The 19,674-nt window shown below is 40.2% G+C and overlaps 1 protein-coding gene across 1 annotated transcript in view; it reads right to left on the reverse strand.

Annotated features, from left to right (window-relative positions):
- Positions 1-19,674, reverse strand: part of Tpk1 (thiamin pyrophosphokinase 1) — a 332,106-nt gene that overhangs the window by 57,687 nt on the left and 254,745 nt on the right. The window contains exon 8 of the mRNA XM_038319484.1: positions 17,243-17,354. Coding sequence (XP_038175412.1) covers positions 17,243-17,354 — 112 coding nt within the window. The remainder of the gene's footprint in view (positions 1-17,242; positions 17,355-19,674) is intronic.

The following is a 19,674-nucleotide window of genomic DNA, read 5'->3' on the forward strand; positions in this document are numbered from 1 at the left end:
ATGCAAGGTCATAAAATACCAAGATTTTAGTGTCTGTGGTGGTTCCCACAACGAAAATGAAAAGATCTGATGAGGGCTGGAAATAATTGAGTAATAATTCTGATAAATATTCTAAATACACCCTGTAGTCTATGCTGAGCACATGGAATCTTAGATCTTAAACTGCTGCTCCACACTGCATGAGAGAACTTGGTTAAATCCTGTTTTAACGAAAATTGTTGGTAAGTTTCTGATTTGGAAAAAGTTTCCCCATAGTTAAGTCAGCTTTTGCAAAGCTGTCTTTTAACAATGTAATCAGAACCACTTTCCATTCCCCCAGGATCCTAACTATGATAAACTTACTCTCTACATTTCTAAATCAATGCAGCCACTGTGTTTTTGTGTAGAATTTCCCAGGTTATAATGTAAGTTACTTGAGAAACAATTTAAAAAGTCAAAGGATTCTGGGATTTGTTCTACTCAAAGGTATACTGCACTAACGGGGGTGTTATTAATACTTCCGAACACACATAACAAAAGAAACCACTCAGCCCCATTTCAGTACCTTCTCCACTCAGAGGCTTCATGCATATTTAAGAGAATTAATTTATTTTCTGCAATTTGCTCTTAAGAGCTTAAGTGGCCATTTGCTGTTGCTTATTTCAGGATTGTATGCCCTTGTTCTCTGAGTCACTGACTTACAGCTCAAGTGCTTCAGGTGTATTTATGCTCCCAAAGTATTTTAAATTACCCATCAGGAAATCCAATTTCCTGTATATAAGATTCAGAAGTGATTTTCCACTGTTAACTTTTCTTAATTAAGGATATAGGTCTGAATTCACTGCAGACTTCTTGGTACTACATTTATTCATTGGCTCCTGACAGTCAACATTTAAGAATGTCATCAACATTAGAATATTAGATAGTCATTTAGATTAGGTCAGTCTTAGATTAGTTGCAGAATGACATTTTGAGAATCCATAGTAGTCATCACCATAGCAATATACACTCTTCACTCTCTGTACCAGGTACAGTATAGACACCATCTTGCTGACCCCTTTACAAAGTCCTGTGATACTAACTTCCCTATCATTTCAATTTCAGAGATGTGAGAATTTTAGTCAAAGAGAAGTGAATCAATGCCTAAAACTAATAAAACATTTAAACCACCCCCTTCTTCCTTTAAAACTGGGCACATAGTTATAGAAAGGGAACTAAAGGCAACTAAACAAAATAGTACAATTTAAAGATACATGACCCCTAAAGAGACTTAAGATTTACTCGAAAATTCATATAAATGCAGTTTTACATCTAGTTGGAGGAACAAGGGAAAACTTTAAGATTCAAAAAGCCAAAAAAAAAAGTGGGATTCAGAAAACTTAGTTTGTGAACTTTAGGACATGAAATAGACTTCCCATTCCAAGGCAGTGGCCATGAACTGAACGGTTCACGGCTTGGAAGACAATGAATCTAAGAACACAAAGTATATGACTTTATTGTATTGAAGTGCTGACCCTATATCCTTTGTAGACATGTGAAAGTCATGGATTTAAGGGGAAAACTTTTTTGATATACAGAATTGTGTTACCTTGATGAACAAGGTTCAAGACACTGGCTGTGTCAGCTCTCTGAGGAATATCATAGCTTGTAACATTATTTCACAGAAAGGATATCATTTCAGATTCACTTGTGACACTCTGATTCTACCCCAAGAATTCACTGTCTACAACCTCTCTGCATTTGGTCTAAGTCCCCTGAAGATACTTTGGTACAGTTTCTACCCCAACTCCTGTGAAACACAGGGCCCATTATCTCTGCTTCTGGTCAGAAAAAAAGTAGTTTAGCTTTTCTTTCTCCTTGAGCATTTCTAGCAAGGTATTCACACTTTGAGTGAGTCCTCCTTTCCTGATAATCTATGAATTATGAATAGTGTTAGCCATCTGACCTAAACTCCTAAGTCTAGATCCCTCTTAGGGTAATGAACTTGTTGTTTTCTCTGATGAGGAAGTCTTTGCTGGGGATTCTTACACTACTAAGATGACATTTCCTCATTCAGAACTACACCACCAGCCCCTGATACAGTGGAGACCCAAATGGTGCTGACCTCATCAAATTTACCTGTTGGCGAGAAGATAAGACAATCTACAATTTCATCTGATACTTTCAAATAGTAATGATTTCAACAAGGAAAACAAAACAGGAAGATGGGCTGAAGAGTGCTCTGATGGGGAGGGCTCTGTGCCAAGTCAGACTTACACCAGAAAGGCTCCTTAAAGCAGTAGAAGTAACATCAAATAGAACAATGTGGAAGGTATACTAGAAGATCCCAGGAATAGGATCCTAGACAGAGCCTGAAGGATTTAGGCAGGGACTAAATGATAAGACTGTAGTTCAGAAACTGATGGGGGTTGGCGACCAATTTGGATGGGTGAGACACAGGCAAGAGCGTGCCTCTTATTCTAAGTGTGAAGGGAACACATTGGAGGGCTTCAAATTGTGAGTCTTATGTCATTACTTTAGGCTTAGAAAGATTTGTACTACTTTATAAAGCATGGTTGAACAAGTGATCCAATAGTATGCAAGAAGACAACATGGACTCAGATTAGGCTGAGGTATGGAAGAGGAGATAGGGAGAAAAGGGAGATGCAATGAACTAGATGATGGTTTATTAATGGGGGCTGGGGTAGGAAAACCCAGATGGGAAAAACAGATGGTTGTGTCTGTTTGATCGTCATGCTACATTGGACACATTCTGAACACAATTTCTTCAATAAAAATGTACTTGGCAACAACTCTAAAGCAGGTATTCTATGAGCAGAGGGGTTAAGTTAGCAGGGAGCAGCTAACTTATCCCTTCTGCTCAATCTGCCATTATGTTTTAGAAATACTGGGATTACAGGCACATACTACCACTAGCTTTATGTGAATTCTAGAACTCAAATTCCTGTTCTCATGCTTGTGTGGCACAGAAGCATTGTCCTAGACCTTAGTAGGGGAACCCCCATATACAAATATCTTCTGCTATAACCAACATAGTTCTATTAAGAGGCTTAATAATACACTGTCATTGAGCTTTTAGTCTGTGTGAAACACCCCCGAAACCTCTAAATGACAGAAGTCAGATCTGTTCTTTTTACAAAAGAATATTTTTATTTCTTCTTTGAGAATATCATGCTTGTAGGTCATGGATTTTGATTATATATACCTCCTAATTTCTTTTCCCAATTCTAACCAAATGCTCCCTTCCCAACTTCTTGTCATCATCATCATCATCATCATCATCATCATCATCATCATCATCATCATCATCATCATCATCATCATCATTACAAACCACTGAATCCAATTACTGATACCCCTGTGCATGTAGTTGCGGTGCTATCCACTGGAGCATGCACCCTACTAGTGGTTAAATACCTAAAGAAGCAAGATTCTCTCTACCACAGGCATTATCAACTGCCAGTATCACCTCAGCCATCACTGCTGGGACTCTGAATGGTTTGATCTTATGTGTGCACTGCCTTCTGTTCTTAAAACGCTGCCACTTCCCTGTCTAATCAATAGTAACTTAAATACCTCTTCAGTAGAAACCACTAATCCCTTTTGCATCTCATCAAAATCACTAGCCCCCTCTTCCCATGATGGCTTCCTCCTAGCAAACCTGGTTGAACTTCCCCTCTTCCTGCCTTGTTTTCACATTCCTTTGTGTTTCCTTTTACATGATCTCCCCACTCTTTCTTACTCACCCATCAATCTGACAGTTTCCCAAGGCAAAATACCATGTTATTAGTTATTTCCCCCAGTTGATTGTGCTAAGGAAACCAGTAAGGTGTAAATATGGAAAGCAAGGGCAACTTTGATAAGCAGCCCCAATTGTCAATCAATGTCAGTTAGGAATCAGTACTAAGGATTTTTGTTAAATACGACTGGGAGTAAAAGCAAAAGTTCTGTAATCCCTTTCAAGTGGACAAAGTAAACAAAATGAAGGAAACAAATGGAAAGCCATTGTTTACACTGATACAATGCAGTTAATGAGAACAGAATAAAAATAGGCCAGCATGGGCAGGGAGCAGTGTGAGCTCTGGTTCCTGTTCCCTTGTTCCCTTTTATCCAAAACAAGCACCTCTGTCTAGAGGCTGTATGTGAGGACCTCGCTGAAACTGAGACTAGGCAGCTGGACACCTCCTGGATGCAAGCTCAACCTTCCCTGTGCTTCACCTTGTTTCTAAGTGCTGTTAACAGGCCCTAGTCTAGTAGCCCTATGGTTCCCTATTTCCTTGAAACAAGCCCCAGTCTGCATGAGGAGTTCTGGCTGATCTCTCCCTGCTTTTTCCTTTCCAGGCACCTACTTATGATCTATAGTAAACATCTCTCGAAAACCTACCCATTGTGTTCTATGGATTTCCTTCTGCAAATTCAAGAGACAAGAATCTAAAAGCCACTGGCTCAGGGCAGTTTTGGTGGCTGAGTTTTCTAAGACCACAGCCCTATGAGTCAAGCTTATCAGGAGCTGAGAAAGGCTTCCTTACTCTCAAATACACCAATACTTCCTCATCATTAACACCCCGCAGAAAACAGAGTATGTTGAGGGTTTCTGCTCTCTATGTCTTTACTAGGCAAATATTAGAGGTTTCAGGAATAAAGAACTACTAATGAGAAAATCGATTTCATTACCCTTTATTTTTATGATGATATTTGCCCTCAAATGTGTGTGTTTGGTGTTTTCAACAGCTGAATGTAGAATTTAATGAAATGTTTTAGACACTGACCATGCTTTGACTAGTAATGCATGCACACACATCCACACAAACACATGCATACACACATACACAAATACATGTGTACATACACACATATGCACATGTACACACACACCTTGCATTCTAGTCACATCACCTTAAACTGTATCAACTCCTGGCAGGGTTTGCAAGAATTTCCACAATTAGAATTCAACCTATCCCTCATTATCCTCATGGCTTTTGTGGTTTTTGGTAATGCTCTCCTGCTTCATTACTTTTTGCCATAGTGCCACTGACTCTGTCTCATTATAGAATTCATGTAGGTAAAATACACTTGCTCATTTAAAAGTGTTGTTAAGTACCTGAGGTAGGCAGGGCACTAATGCAGATAACTAGGAGGAGACCAATATAAGCATCTCATCCAAGGAAAATGTATTCTAGCAAAGGAACAGGAAGCATGTATGAAGGATGACACTAACTGTCACAGATTCCAAAAAGCTGCATGGGCTAAGAATTCAAAAGAAAGAAAATGTTTCACTTGATAAGGAGCACCAAGATTTGTGAATGGTTTGATTTTAATGGCCTTTGAAGCCAGAGGAGCTGTTAAAGGGAAACCATATTCTAGCAATACCAGGGATAGAGTTATGCGGTGTGGGGGTGAGTGACATAAAATGCTGAGAAGCAAATGCCTTAACAGGCTCCTGGGAGGACAGGACACAATAGTACATTTATACCAATTAAGATAAAATACTAAAAACAACGCAAGAGATGAAAAAAGATTTGAACTGATCAGTGTACTTACTCATTTCAGACAGCAGTGGATGGGGAGGAAGGTGCTGACTATGCATAATCACATTGTGTTTTGGGAGCATCAAATAAGGAGGAGAAGGCAACTAGTACCACCTCAGTCTTCATTCTCTCTTTATTCAGCTCTAGAAGCAAAAAGCCAGATCTCCCACCATACTCAAGCTTTGTACTGGTTCTACCTATAGAGCTGAGCCCTATGTAGTTCTTTCCTATTGTAATCAGCACAAACCATGGGATGCGGTAGAAACTAAAATATCATTGTCTTTACAGAGAACATGCCTTTGGTAAGACGCCAAGTCAGTGGAGCCAAGATAGGTCTTATTTTTTACCTTTCTTAATTATATGCCAAATTTAAATTATGAACAACTCATTTCTCTTTCCAGGAAGACATGTCGCTTGTACTTTTTTTTAAAGTTAGTAATTTTCTAAATAGGTAAGCAAAATTGCTAATCAAGTTTATCTGGCAAAAAAAAAAAACAAACCAAATAAACAAACCAGCAACCATAAAGCCAGTTAGATGGCCCAGTGGCTACCGGTGCTTGTGGGATCTGAGTTCCAACCCAAGAAGTCACAGAGCGTAAGGTGAGAAAGACTCCACAAAGTTGTCCTTGGACTTTCACATTTATGCCATGCATGGCCACTCACACACACAAAATAAATAAACAAAATATAAAAAAATCAGAAAGTTTTCTTGCTTTGATAATTTTTTTATGAGTACATTCTTTAAGACACATACATATAGGAAAAACAAGCACATGGCTCAAAGAGACGAGTTGTTATTTCAAGATGAAGCATCAGATGCTAAAGATAATTAGGGCACCACCATCTACAGTGTTCAAAGCCATCATCATGAAGTGAACTAAATCACAAACAACTTACACAGAAATAAACACACAGTACAGCGGGAACCCCTAACAGTTGTCATGCAGAGGTCCCCAACTCTCATCACGTCTCAGCTTCTCTGGAACTTTTCATTGCTACCACAGAGGACACTAGGGACAGGGATGTTGTCATAGAAATTAAGCTCCTGTCTTTTATTATCTGATTGCATCCCTTCTCTGTGGGTTCACCAGTTCTTAAAATGAAGAAAACCTTAGTAGTCACCCACTGGTTCTCTGTGTGTTAAGGATCCATGTGATGTCCTGGTAATGTCCAAGTCATTGGTGCTGGTGTCAGTACTTGAGCCCTGTTGCCATCTTTTCCTTCATATCAGTAACCAAAGTAAACAGCTATATACTTCCTTTTTTCTTTTACATTATGAGGAAACTCAAGGTAGAAATAACAGAGACAGTAAGCTATTGACAACAATGTCTAGATATGTATTTTGTCAACAGGTTTGAAGCATTGAAAACCATCATTTTGCCTACTTTGTAATCTCCAAGTTGGAGGTCATTACTTTCCTTACTTGGTTTAATTAGCCTTTCTTGTCTAGAGAGGGAAGAGTTCTGTGCAATTCTTTGCTGTGTTCCATAGCTTAGGAATCCATCTGCTCTGTGTGTGATGTTTATACCTTGATTACTGTTCGAAATATAGCAAAATACATTTTGTGTTTATAAGAATATTTACTTCACAATAAACTTTGGTTGCATGCATACAGGCACACGTGCACACATGTGCGCACACACACACATTCTTAGGTAAAGATGCTTCTGTTTGGGCTTTCAGGGCTAGCACTTCCATGTCTGCCTTTTGAGTACCACTTCTTTTTATTTAAGCTTAGTATTCTTCAAATGTTTTCAGATTTCCATTCCATTTTTTGGGGGGGTAGCAATTTGACCTCCAAACAACCTAGGGAACAAAGTAGTGGCTCCCTGATGAGAGAGCCACCTGCAGAGCATTTTGCTCAAAACCCTCTTTGAACAGGTTACTTCCCTTCATGAATACTAGATGCATCTTTTCGCCTTTTAATTCTTGTTACAATTTCCCCGAGAAGCATGATGATAGCATTTAGTTTATAATCATTCCTAAAATGAGCTGTCTCAGTGAACTTAAGTTACAGGTAAATCAAAGTGCACTCCACAGAATACTGTCCTCTGTGTTAGCAGTTCAGTTCCTGGAATGAATATCCTAGGCGATCCCTGCATGATTTTAATTGCTAAAGTGTTTGTTCTCTCCTCTCTGCTTTGAGTCTGTCCAATTTGGGGGAAAATTCATCGTGATAAATAACTTTAAGATAGGTTCTTTTATACTGTCCAAACTTAAGGAAACAGACAAGCTAATGACCGGTGATAAATTCATCCATGTACACAAAGGACTAAGTTAGAAAATATGAACTTGAACAATCTATTCAGTATTGTCCATCTTAATTTTTCACCTATAAAATGAGGCTAATGATATCCCCTCCACATTAATATGAAGCTTGAGCTATGTGATTGAGTTTAGAGAAAGGACAGGCCAGAATATGAGAAAGAGCTATTCAGAATATAAAGTGTTATTATGTGGGCCTAGAAGAAAATTATACCCAGTGAGCTGTTCCCACAGTAAACGTTTATTCACAACACTCCTTGATTCTTTCTCTACAATTCATGTAATCACTAAAGTTATTGCTTTCTTGTCTGGATATATTAACTGGATGGCTGAGTGCACCGGGCCCACATCTGAATCAGTACAGATATGAAAGGTGGAGGAGGGAAAATAGAAAGGGACTCTTGAGCTTCCACTGAAGTCACACTCATCAGTCAACCTGCCCACATAACTACTGGAAAATCAACTCAGTTAAACAGGTTGGGAGGTGAACTTGAGTTATAATAGTGTTCCTGAACACAGGTCAATGCAAACCTGGCATGCACACAAACTCCCATTGGTCATATTCTCTACAAATGCCCACTAATTGTTTTCATATTTAAATGACCCAGAATCAACCACCACAAATGTATGTTGTCAGACTGTTGGGTGTTTTCTAGAAATAAAACAGGATAGCTAGGACGTAAAGTAAATTGTTGCTGGTTCTTTGTTGTTCTCAGCAGAATCACATAAGGGTAAGGTCTTAAAGAAGAAAAATCATTCATGTCTAGTTCAAATTTTAAAATGCAAAAGACAGTCCTGGAAGTGGTCAGGGAAACGTGTGTGAATGTGCACGTGTGTGTATACTTAGTCCTATTGATAATATTTTGCAAGTCATTGTCTTACATGCTTGAAAAGGTAATTTATTTATAAACAGTATATGAAAACCTTTCAAAATTATTTGGAGTTTGGCAACTAAGAAATTTGTAAAAATCAATTCTATTCATTTATTTTTGACAAATAAAATCAGTATATGAGGTATACCAAAAAAATTTCGATTTACAAGAGTATCATCCTTCTGCCAGTTTCAGAAGTCATCAAAAGGACAAATTTTATTATCCATAGCACCTGGCAGACAAAATCTGTGTACGTAAGCAAATGCAGACTTGTATCATGGTACAAGCATGAACATGTGGAAATGGCAGGAATGAAGTGATACTGGCCTAAACAGCTCACAGGTAGCTCACGTGTGCATGGACATGGGAAGCAAATGATCATTTCCTGAGATTCTAAAGACACACATCTATCACATTAACAAGGGAAAGCCAAGCCCTCTGTCTCCTGCCTTCTCACCTAATCACCCTAAGGCTAATAAAGACCACAGACAAGAGACATGGCTAAATAGAGGTTAAATCCCCAAGTGGTTGGAACTATAGCTTTGGCCTAATGGATTCCTTAGGTTTCCCAAGCATTAGATTACACATTTAGCTGAACCCGAATATGAGCCTTGGCTGAATGGGAGTTGGAACTCTCACCAGATGAAACATGTCCACAAAATCAGTTCTCCCTTTATCTGTAGTCTTCACACTAGTGCCCCAAAGTCATAATGAAGGACAACACTGAGATGAATTTTCTCAAGAATATGAATAATATTCATGCCTATTTTCAGAGTGATTGTGAAAATGCAGTGGCATAGTCTGTACTAAAGATGTTACTGCAGAGCATCATTTAGTCCATTGGTTATGAGTCTAATACGGCAGGTTGAACTGACAGCTCCTACTCAATACACACTTACAGTCTCTAGGCCCTGAGCCTGTTGCTTCTAAGAGTCACCACATACAAAGTGATAGTAACTTGGGTTATCTAGGTGATTCTCCTGTCATCAAAGATCTCTTTAAAGGGAGAAACTGAAGAGCCAGCATCAAAGAAAAAGTGACCTGAAGACTGTGTTTACACCTTTGAACTATTACTTCTGCCTGTGTCGGGACTGGAGGGGAACATCTCCTTTTTAGTAGACAGTGGTTATTACAGAAATTCATCATCAGTCGAGCTTCAGAGGATAAGAGGCTGTTATTGCATAGTAGTCCATTGCTCAGCCACAAATCCAAAAAATAATCAGATATCTACACTGTCTTTTCTAAGGCTCAGAAAACACCACACAGAAGCATCCTAAAGGATGAATCAAGGGTGGAGTTAGTGTACCTATTTCTTTCAAAACGAAATGTTCTCTCCTGAAGTGAGCTGGACTGTGCCCAAGATCTAAGAAGCTCAGGACACACGAGATGAGGAACTCACACAATGTGAGATCAAGAGGCTCTCTCTACATAAATGAAAGGAGTTAATAGGCTCCTTACAGAAGCTTCCTGACAGTCAAGGGAATGCCAGTGACACAGCCTTTGTGAATCATCATCCATAGCACGGTTGGCTTTCTGTGGAGGCAGCTGCTCTCCAGTCAGCTGTGCTCCTGCCCATCTGCTCTTCCTCATATCCCTGCAAGCAAACTCATGAAGCTCATAGGATCATCAACTTAGAATCAGGTAGAATTGTTTCCTTGGTCTGCTGTCAGGGTCCTTTCAGGTAGGAAAGATATTCACATGATACTGTGAGACAGTGGATGCTTTTCTCCAAGGACTGGGATCAAGGCAGATGTCTACTTGTACTTGTATTCAAATTTGTACTGATGGTTCTAGCCTTTATTTTTGAGAAGTAAAATACTTCAGAGACATCCATGTTTCAAACAAGTAAGTAAAATCATGTTTCCAGACATGTTCTCATATGAAGAAAATGCTAATGAATCCACTTTTAAAAAGCCACAAAATTGTTCAACAAGGCTCTTTGGATGGCTATTTTGGTTGTCAACTTGACTGCATCTGGAATAACTAAAACCCCAAAATGATGGGCACACCCGTGAGGGATTTTGCTTAATTAAACCATTTGAAGTGGGAAGATCCACTTCTAACCTGGGCCTTTGAGGTGGGAAGACACAATTTTAAGCCAGATCTTTTGAGCAGAAAAACACACCTTCTCCTGGAAACCAAAACAGGAAGTTTGCTTTTGCCTCCTTGCTCTTTCCCTTGCTAGCAAGTCCATTCCTTCACTGGCATAGAGCCTAGTTTTTCAGGTTTCCAGCATATGCTGAAGACCAGCTGAGACATCTAGCTTTGTGGTCTGAACAACTACTGGGTTCTTGGATCTTCCATAAGCCACTCTAATAATAAATAAGTCTCCTATCTATTTGTCTGTCTGTCTGTCTGTCTGTCTATGAGAGAAAGAGAGAGATTCATTCTATAAGTTCTGTTATGCTAGAGAACCATGGGTATAATATAGGTAGCCAGGGTAATGGAACATGAACTCAATTGATGCACCACTGATACATGTGAATGAAAAGAAATGATAATTATGTCATAACAACATAAAACAAAACAACACTTGGGAATTAATAAAACAAAATGGATTGCAAAAGTAACTCAGTGATGTCATTGAAAGGCGGTGTGGACAAAAATGTTAATACTTGAATAAATGAAAAGCAGTATGTGTTCACTGATTGGAAGATTTGACACTGTTGAGAAGGTGCCCTCTACAATGGAATTTACAGAATCCAGACAATCCCTATGGGAACCACAGCTAATTTCTTTATAGGAACCAACATACTGGCTCTGAATTATCACCTCACATCATATCTAAAAATTAATACAAAGCAGACATTCAGAACCCAAAGCTACGAGCAAAAACCTTTGAACAGCAACATAAGAGCAAGTGTTTATGACTCTGGGTTTGACAAACATAATCTTTCACAAAATGTGTGTAGTTGATGTGTGTGCAGATGTCAGTATGTGCATGTATATGGATGTGTATGAGGATGCTTGTTTGTATGCAGGTGGACAGGTGTGTGCAAGTATGTGCACATGTTTGGAGGGCAGAGGTCAACGTCAGGTCTTGTTTTTCAGGAGCTGTCCACCTTGTTTGCTGGCTTGTCAATTAGGTTAGGCAGGCTGGCCGGCAAATTCCAGGATGCGCCCACTTTCACCCCCCACCCCCCTACACTGTTGGTTACAACCCTGAGCCAGCACACCTGGCTTTTTACATGGCTTCTGGCATCATGCTGTGCGGCACTTTACTGAATGAGCTGTCTCTTCAGCACCAGCACATAGTGTGTTTGTTTGTTTTGCTTTGCTTTTTTTTTAAATAAAAGAGCATAACAGCTTGTGATACTTTACATATCCTAAGTGGTGTGGTAATACATTGTGCTACTGAATAATTTTAAAGGGTAAAATAATGAAAAAAGAAAATAAACATGTGCTTTATTTCTGTTATTCATGAGAAAACCTAGTAAGTGAAGCCACCAGTCCAAAGGAGAGTTAAACAACAAACACATCAGTACTGATGAAATAAATTTGCTAATAGAAATAAAACAGTCTAGTTGCATGCAATGTTAACCCATTTTGTTTGTACAGAACACGAAGCTGCATGACTTATATGAACAGGAATCATAAACATTATGGTCAACAGTTAAAACTCAAACTACCCAGACCTGCAAAATAACCAAAATCAAGAACAGGCTAAACATGCTATGGAATCAGGCCATGCAGATTCGGATTCATCACCCACTGAAGGATATTCAGGGATGTTTCTGTCCACTTCCCAGACTTCTGAAAATTTTCATGGCAAGGACTGGTATGTCTGCATATAGCGTGATAAGGGAAGTTTCTCTGTTATTTGATCTACTAACTTTAGCCCATTCTAACATGTGCAATTTATTGCATTTTTCCTTTTTTAAATTTATTATGTATTTTTTCTTTTACTGAAAATATACTTATTTATTTATAGAAAGTAAAATATATTCTGATTACGGTTACACTCCTTCAACTCCTCCCAGTTTCTCCCCATCTTCAGAATCCATATCCTCTTTAGGAAGATTGAGAATCACTGTTCTATAGATGAGAAATTTTGGAAGGCTGAGATTGTTTAGGGAAACATTTATTGAAATTCTTTGATCTTCAAAGAAACCCAGTAACTGATGGAAGCAGATGTGGAGATCCACAGCCAAGCTCCTGGGCTAAGCTCCTAAATTCAATGAATAGAGGGAGGAGGGACTATAGGAGCAAGGGACATGGGGGCTGGGAAGCAAGAACGTGATGGGGAAAGCCACAGACAGCTGACCTGAGGTAGTGGGAGCTTATGGACTCTGGAATGAAAGCTGGGGAGACTGCATGGGACCTAACTAGGCTTTCTGAATGTGGGTGATAGTTGAGTGGCTTGGTCTATTTGTGGAACCCCTAGCCGTGGGTCCAGGATCTATCTCTGTGCATGAACTGGTCTTTTGGAGGCCAATCCTTGGGAGGGATACCTTACTCAGCCTTGATGCACTGGGGGAGGGACTTGGTCCTGCCTCAACTTGATATGCCAAGCTTAGCTGACTCCCCATGGGAGGCCTGACCCTCTTCTAGGAGTGAATGGACAGGGATGGGGAGGTGGGTGGGAGGAGAGGAAGAACTGCATATGTAAAATGAATAAAAAAAAGAGAAATCTTTGATCTTAAACTACATGGATCATAGCACATATCTCAATAGAGTGGTGAGAGCCTGGAGGCGAGGAGCTGCAAGGAGGAGGAAGCCAGTGTGCTGGGTTCTAAGGGGTGGTGCTCAAGAGGGGATGGTTCGCACTTGCCAATTCTGAGCCAGAGGACCAGGTCACCTGCTGGGAGACACTGTCTTCTAGACATGGCTTTGTTTAGGTTTCAGAAAGTCAGGCTCAGTCTTCAAGGTTGAGAACAGGGATCTTAAAGAGATACTTGTGCTAACAGTTTCCCACGATGTTTCCCTGGGGCAACACTTGAGTAAAGTCAGTGCAAATTACCTCTGAGTCAGAGTTTTTCTATTGACTTTCCCTACAATAAAGGGTTCTGTGTGGTTACACTTGTCCTTAATGATCTCTGCCCATCAGCATCTCCCTCTTCTGGTGTTTTTAGTTTATTTATTTAGTTTATTTAGTTTATTTCAGTTTCTCGCATAGGGTTGGACCCATCACCACTTTGTCACGCAGAGGACTGGATCTCATGAGGTCCCACTCCTCATAAAGAGACAATGATCACCTAATATTCACTTAATATTTCTTCAGAGGTATAGCCACTGGTACATTGCAGTAAATAACCCCCACTCATGCTCATGTAAGAAGTAAGTACAATTAAACAGTCCCTGCCCTTTCTCATCACATCCAAGATAAGAAAGTAGGAGGGAGGCTTGAGGGGAAGCAGGATTTCAACAATGGCCAGCAGTTACACCGGGTGGCTCACAGCCATCTGGAACTGCAGCTCTGGGAGATCTATGCTCTCTTTGGTCTCCATGGGCACCTGCCTGCAGGTGGTGCATATCATATAAACTCTGGTAGGCACACACACACACATACACACACACACACACACACACACACACACACACACACACACACACACACACGAGCGTGTGTGCACATGCACATGTAGATTTAAAGCAGTGAATCTTATCAGGGAAGATGACCAGGAACTGATAACATTCCACGAATGAGCAGTTCCAGGGCAAATAAGGTAAGAAGTAACAAAGCATGGAAGTAGAATCTGTCAATCAAACAAAACCCACCACGCTTACCAACAGAGGCCGTAAAGACGTATCACTGACATGCTAGCTCATCGAAGTGATTTACAAATCATTTGGGCATTCCAAGGGGTGGAAACGGGAGCCTTATGTGCTTCAAAGAGGAGTCCTGAAGTGATTCCTTTTACTGTTCTATTACTAAATAAAACCCAGGAGTCAGATATTGGGGTAAAAATCCGATAGATCCAGTGCAATAGAAAAAGGGGCAATAGATGCTAGCCCAGCCTCTCCATGCTTCCTACTTGAAAAGGCCACAAATTTTAACCCCTCCCTATTTCTTCTTGTGTCTCTTTACTAATCTGGGTCCACCAAAGACTCTATGGTTAACCTTGGCCAGCTGAATGTTGACTCCACCCTTTGATTCAAGGTTTAACTTTACTGGCAGTCTCAGGTGTCAGTGTGAACAAATCTCCCACAACAGAGTCCACCATGATAATACAGCGCAAAACAACATGGTGCTTGCAGAGAAGGCCTAGGTGCAGTGACCTTTGAGACAACTTTCTCTCCTAAGGGACAGAATCTAAGCAATTCTTGTCCAAGGCCTGATTCATTGCATGCTGATAGCATGCTGCTACACCATAAAACTGCTATTTGGAAAGTTTCAGCTCTTTAAGATGACACTTTAAAAAGTATCTTTTGTACTTTCTAAAATGTGAACCTGTGATGTGTGGGTTTGTAGATTGGTAACATATAAATTAGATTATTTTCAAAACCTCTGGCACCAGACCTTAAAGTGGGTTATATGGACAGCTGAAAGCATGAAACTAGTTAATTGTGGGGGTTCCCATAAGAGAAGTTGCTTATTCTCAGTGATGCAAGAAGGATTAAGAACTAAGATATTGTAGAACTTCCCTTATTCTCAGAGTTGGACTACTTTGCAGCTGTGACAGAGCAATGATGGACCAGAGTGCAGAACTGAGTAAAACAGGGCATTTGTGAACGAAATCAACCCACATCTCTGTAGTCAACATATACCATCATATTTATTTTGTTGCTTCTAAATACAATGCGTTAGAAGACCCTATAACAAGAATTTTCTTGAAAGATAATTTCAATTCTGTCTCTTCGTATGTGCTAAGAACTTGATAGGAACTGACTTCATTTTGAGGTAATCTTCCTTTAACTTGCTTGTTACTAGTAAGGTAATCCAATCTGGCCCCAAACTAGTAGCAATCATCCTGCCTCAGTTGCATGAACGCTAGAGATTACAGATGTGCCCCATCATGCCCAGCAGTTTTTCCATTTGTTATCATAAACATGTAGAGAAAAATGATCATTTCAAAACTCAAAGCAGCCTATAACTAAACAAACGAATAATGGCATATTACATTTAGGTAAGATCAAATATTACATCCTTCTCAGAGAATACTATTCTTCAGAATCAGCATGTATACAGTGCTGTGGGAACCAGAGGATGGAAGGTATTCTAAAGAGCTCACGGGAACTATACTTGGATTTAGGATTCCCATTACCATCGGGACTAGGATGCTGGGCTACAGTGCCTCTCCCCCATCTGTCTCTTGGCTTGGCGTTTTATTGTTCCTGGCACTGGCATTGGAAAATGTGGGTACCACTAGATCTAGCAGAGAGTTTACTGCTGTCTCCTTTGGAGCCTTGTAAGTAATGGGCAAGGTAGAAACCGAAACAGTTGATTTAGGTTGCAGTGTTTTCAAAAGACTTCTAATGGGCGCTCACATCAACAGCTTCAAAGTCATTACACTCTTAGGTGCAGGGAGGAGACCTGCTCTTTTCTCAAACTGACAAGTCTCTAGATGTGCTTCAAAGCAGTTCCAGTCTTTCTAATTGTTTCATCACTGACTCACAGAAAGGACTTAAAAATAATCTTTCTATCTTCAAACTATTTCAATGGTAAACATGTTAGTTAGAAAAGAATGACATGATTGTACATATTTCTTATACAACCCGAGATAGGCTGTGGCTAATCATGGTTGAGTGATTCCATGCCTGGCAGTTTCTCTTTTCTTTCTCTTTTTTTTGAAGGGTGCATCAACATTTATTGAATAAACAGATCCCACATTCTGTTTTTTCCAAGTCAGGCAGTTTTTGAATAGCTTAATGTAGCTCATAATTTTTTGAAAACATTTAAATATTTAATAACAGAAGGTAATCTGTGAGAGCTCAAAGGTTTAACTATGGAAAGCTCTTGCAAGTTCAGAACTTTAGCTATTTCTAAAAAGTGTAGTTCCCATACATAAATCAAGAGAGAAGGTGGGCATCACAGACATGGTATCAAAGGCATAAGCAAAAAGAAAGACTGTCTTCATCAGAATTAATTTAGTTAGTTAAGTTTTTGGAAATAAAAATGCAAGCAAGAATTCTAAAAACAATATCTGTAAGCCATATATCTGATGAAGAACTCATAACTAGAGCACACGAAAGACTCACACCCCAGGCCAAATGGAGCAGCTTAATTAGTAGATGAGCAAAGACTTTGATACTATACTTTCTCCAAGAAGACATATAAATGTTCCATACAGTTTAAAGAAGAGATGCTGGGTTATTGGAAGTCATCACAAAACAAGTCAAAATTAGGAGCGCACCTTCTAAGGCTCCAAGCAACACAACATAACAGGAAATGAAAAGCACAAACGACTCAGAGAGTTGTGGTGGGAATTCGAATAGTACAGGGACTGCAGAAAACCTCCTGTCAGTCATCCTTAGATTACTGATGTGAACATCAAAGACATTCAGGATGAAAACTCCTAGATGTGATGCAGATGCCTTTGAACAGGAGGCTTATCCGGAAGCTCATGTTTTTATTAAAGTGATCTCTGACTAAAACAAACAAATTCTCTCTCAAAAATGGGAAAAGAAATCCTCCTTCTCTAGAAGGGTTTTACTCACTGAGGTTCCATTTCAGGCCTGTTGTCGTCACCTGGTTGCAGTGCTGTCCAACAGGAATAAGGCCACACCAGCTGCCTTCTAATCCAGTGTCTACGTGGAGCCTGTGCTTTCCCTGAAGGAAAAAAGCGAGTATGAAGAAGGGGAAGACGCTAACCACAAATACCTTAGTGCATGCTTTAGTCCTAAAAACTGACTAGCGCTGATTGAGTTCTAAGAGCTTTTCTATATCAGCTTACTATAATCATCAGTTTTACAGTTGATAAATTGGTTAAATATATCCAGAGCTGCACATATAAAGTATTATTCCTCATACCTGCCAATTCTAAAAATACCATCCATTGCACCTACTGACGATACAGCCTTTTGTGATCCTAGATTATAGGTTCAAAAACAAACATTTGTTTAATTATATATAAAAGATCATTTCCCAAGTAAAATCTTTAATTGTCTGAGAGTCAGGTTTCTAATACTGAAAACTCAACACAAGCACTATAAGTAGTTAGCCTATCTCCTGTGGCCATCACTGAGATCCTCACAATGTACAAATAGGTGCACTGGTTAGTTTTGTCAACGAGACAAACTAGAGTCACCTGAGAAGAGGGAACCTCAACTGAGGAAGATCTCTATTGGATTGGCCTATCTGCATGTTTCTGGGCCATTTTCTTGATAGACAATTAAGTGGGAAGACTCATTTTACTGCGGGTAATGCCACCCCTGGGCAATTGGTCCTGGGCTGAATAAGAAAGCAAGCTGAGCAAGTCATGGAGAGCAAGCCAGCAAGCAGCACGTTCCCATGGTCTTTGCTTCAGTCCTGCCTTCAGGTTCTTGTCTTGGCTTCCCCCCTCAATGATGTTCTGTAAACTGCAGGCAAAATAAACCCTTTCTGCCCCAAGTTGGTTTAGGTTAGTGTTTTGTCATAGCCACAGAAAACACTAAAACAATAGGGGACATTTTATTTCAATATCCAATCAGAAAAGTCTTAAATATAATTAAATAAATTGTTTTAAGGAGTAATGCATTTTGAACTGGGTGTCTGCTGTTGAGAGAAAAGGCACACCCAGGAGATGTTATGTATACAGAAGCATGGGTTGATGGTGGTACAGACAACATGCCTGGGAGGCAGCAATGGGTTTACAGGATGAGATATGAAAGAACCTTAAGTGGGAGGGATCAGTCCACCCTGGGTAGTGTCACCTCTGGGCAAGTGGTCCTGGGTTGCACAAGAACACAGCTTGCTCCCTGATGGACTTCTGTGCCAGCATCGGAGGCATGCCTCTACCATGCACATTTCAGGTGCTAATAGTCAACACTAGTTCCTCACTTGCTAGAAAGGAACCCATGGAAGCATGGTAAGGAGTACACTGCAGGCAGTTTGCATGTGTGCATGGGGGCTGGAACTGTCCGTAATGTAGTGAGGAGCTGCGGGCAGGCCTGCTTTTCATCCTGCCCAGCTCCTGGCCACTGGCTAGCTTATACCCCGAAATAACATCACACAAATTGTATTCTTTTAAACACTGCCTGGCCCATTATTTTCAGCCTCTTACTCACATCTTGACTAACCCATATCTAATAATCTTTGTAACACCACGAATGGTGTCTTACCGGGAAAGATTCAGCATGTCTGACCTGGTGGCTGGCTTCATTGCATCTCGCATCTCTCTCTGAGGAGAGGCATGGCAGTCTGCCTAACTTAAGAGAGGCGTGGCATCTGACTGAGCCATCTACCTCACTTCCTTCTTCCTGTTCTGTCTACTCCGCCCACCTAAGGGTTGGCCAATCAAATGGGCCAGGCAGTTTCTTTATTAGCCAATGGGAGTCCTCCATCACCGTAATCTGCTTAATGTCTTCAACTGCAAATCTTCTCTAAAAGGGCGGATGGCAGGAGGATGGCGGGTCTGAAACCTGTGCTAGAAGAGCAGTGCGCCCAAGGGGAACAGTCACATCACAACAGCCGTGACAGCTGGTTCTGATTTTACCTCACCTTTAGAAAAGGTGAGCCATGGTCTGTCTTTATTGCTTTGTATGGTTTTCCCTTAACGTGACTGAGATTGGCTTATTTACCACACACTTGTTTCCCACCCCTTCCCTCCTGTTCTCCAAAGCAAAATAATTCTCTCTGAAGACAGATATTCAGAATATAATACAAATGGACATCCTGAATACCACACACTGCACATTTTAACAAACCCTGAAAGGGGTGAAGATGTTTCTTTTATAATAAAGCAGTTTCTAGAGGAAGGGGTGGCAGCAATTCTCAGTTCTTTACAGGTATTTTGGCTTTAGGAGGAAATGATTCAATGGTATTTTATGAAGGTAGAGCCTGGCTCAGTTTTCTGTTTTAGGTTGAACTTCTAGGCCCCCATGGGAGAAATGCCATACTATCGGAGGGGTGACAGCTAAGTTGCAACCTTCTGGCATCAGGTAGTAGCTCA

The sequence above is a fragment of the Arvicola amphibius genome, chromosome 2 (assembly GCF_903992535.2).
Source record: "Arvicola amphibius chromosome 2, mArvAmp1.2, whole genome shotgun sequence".
In the NCBI taxonomy this organism is placed as follows: Eukaryota; Metazoa; Chordata; class Mammalia; order Rodentia; family Cricetidae; genus Arvicola; species Arvicola amphibius.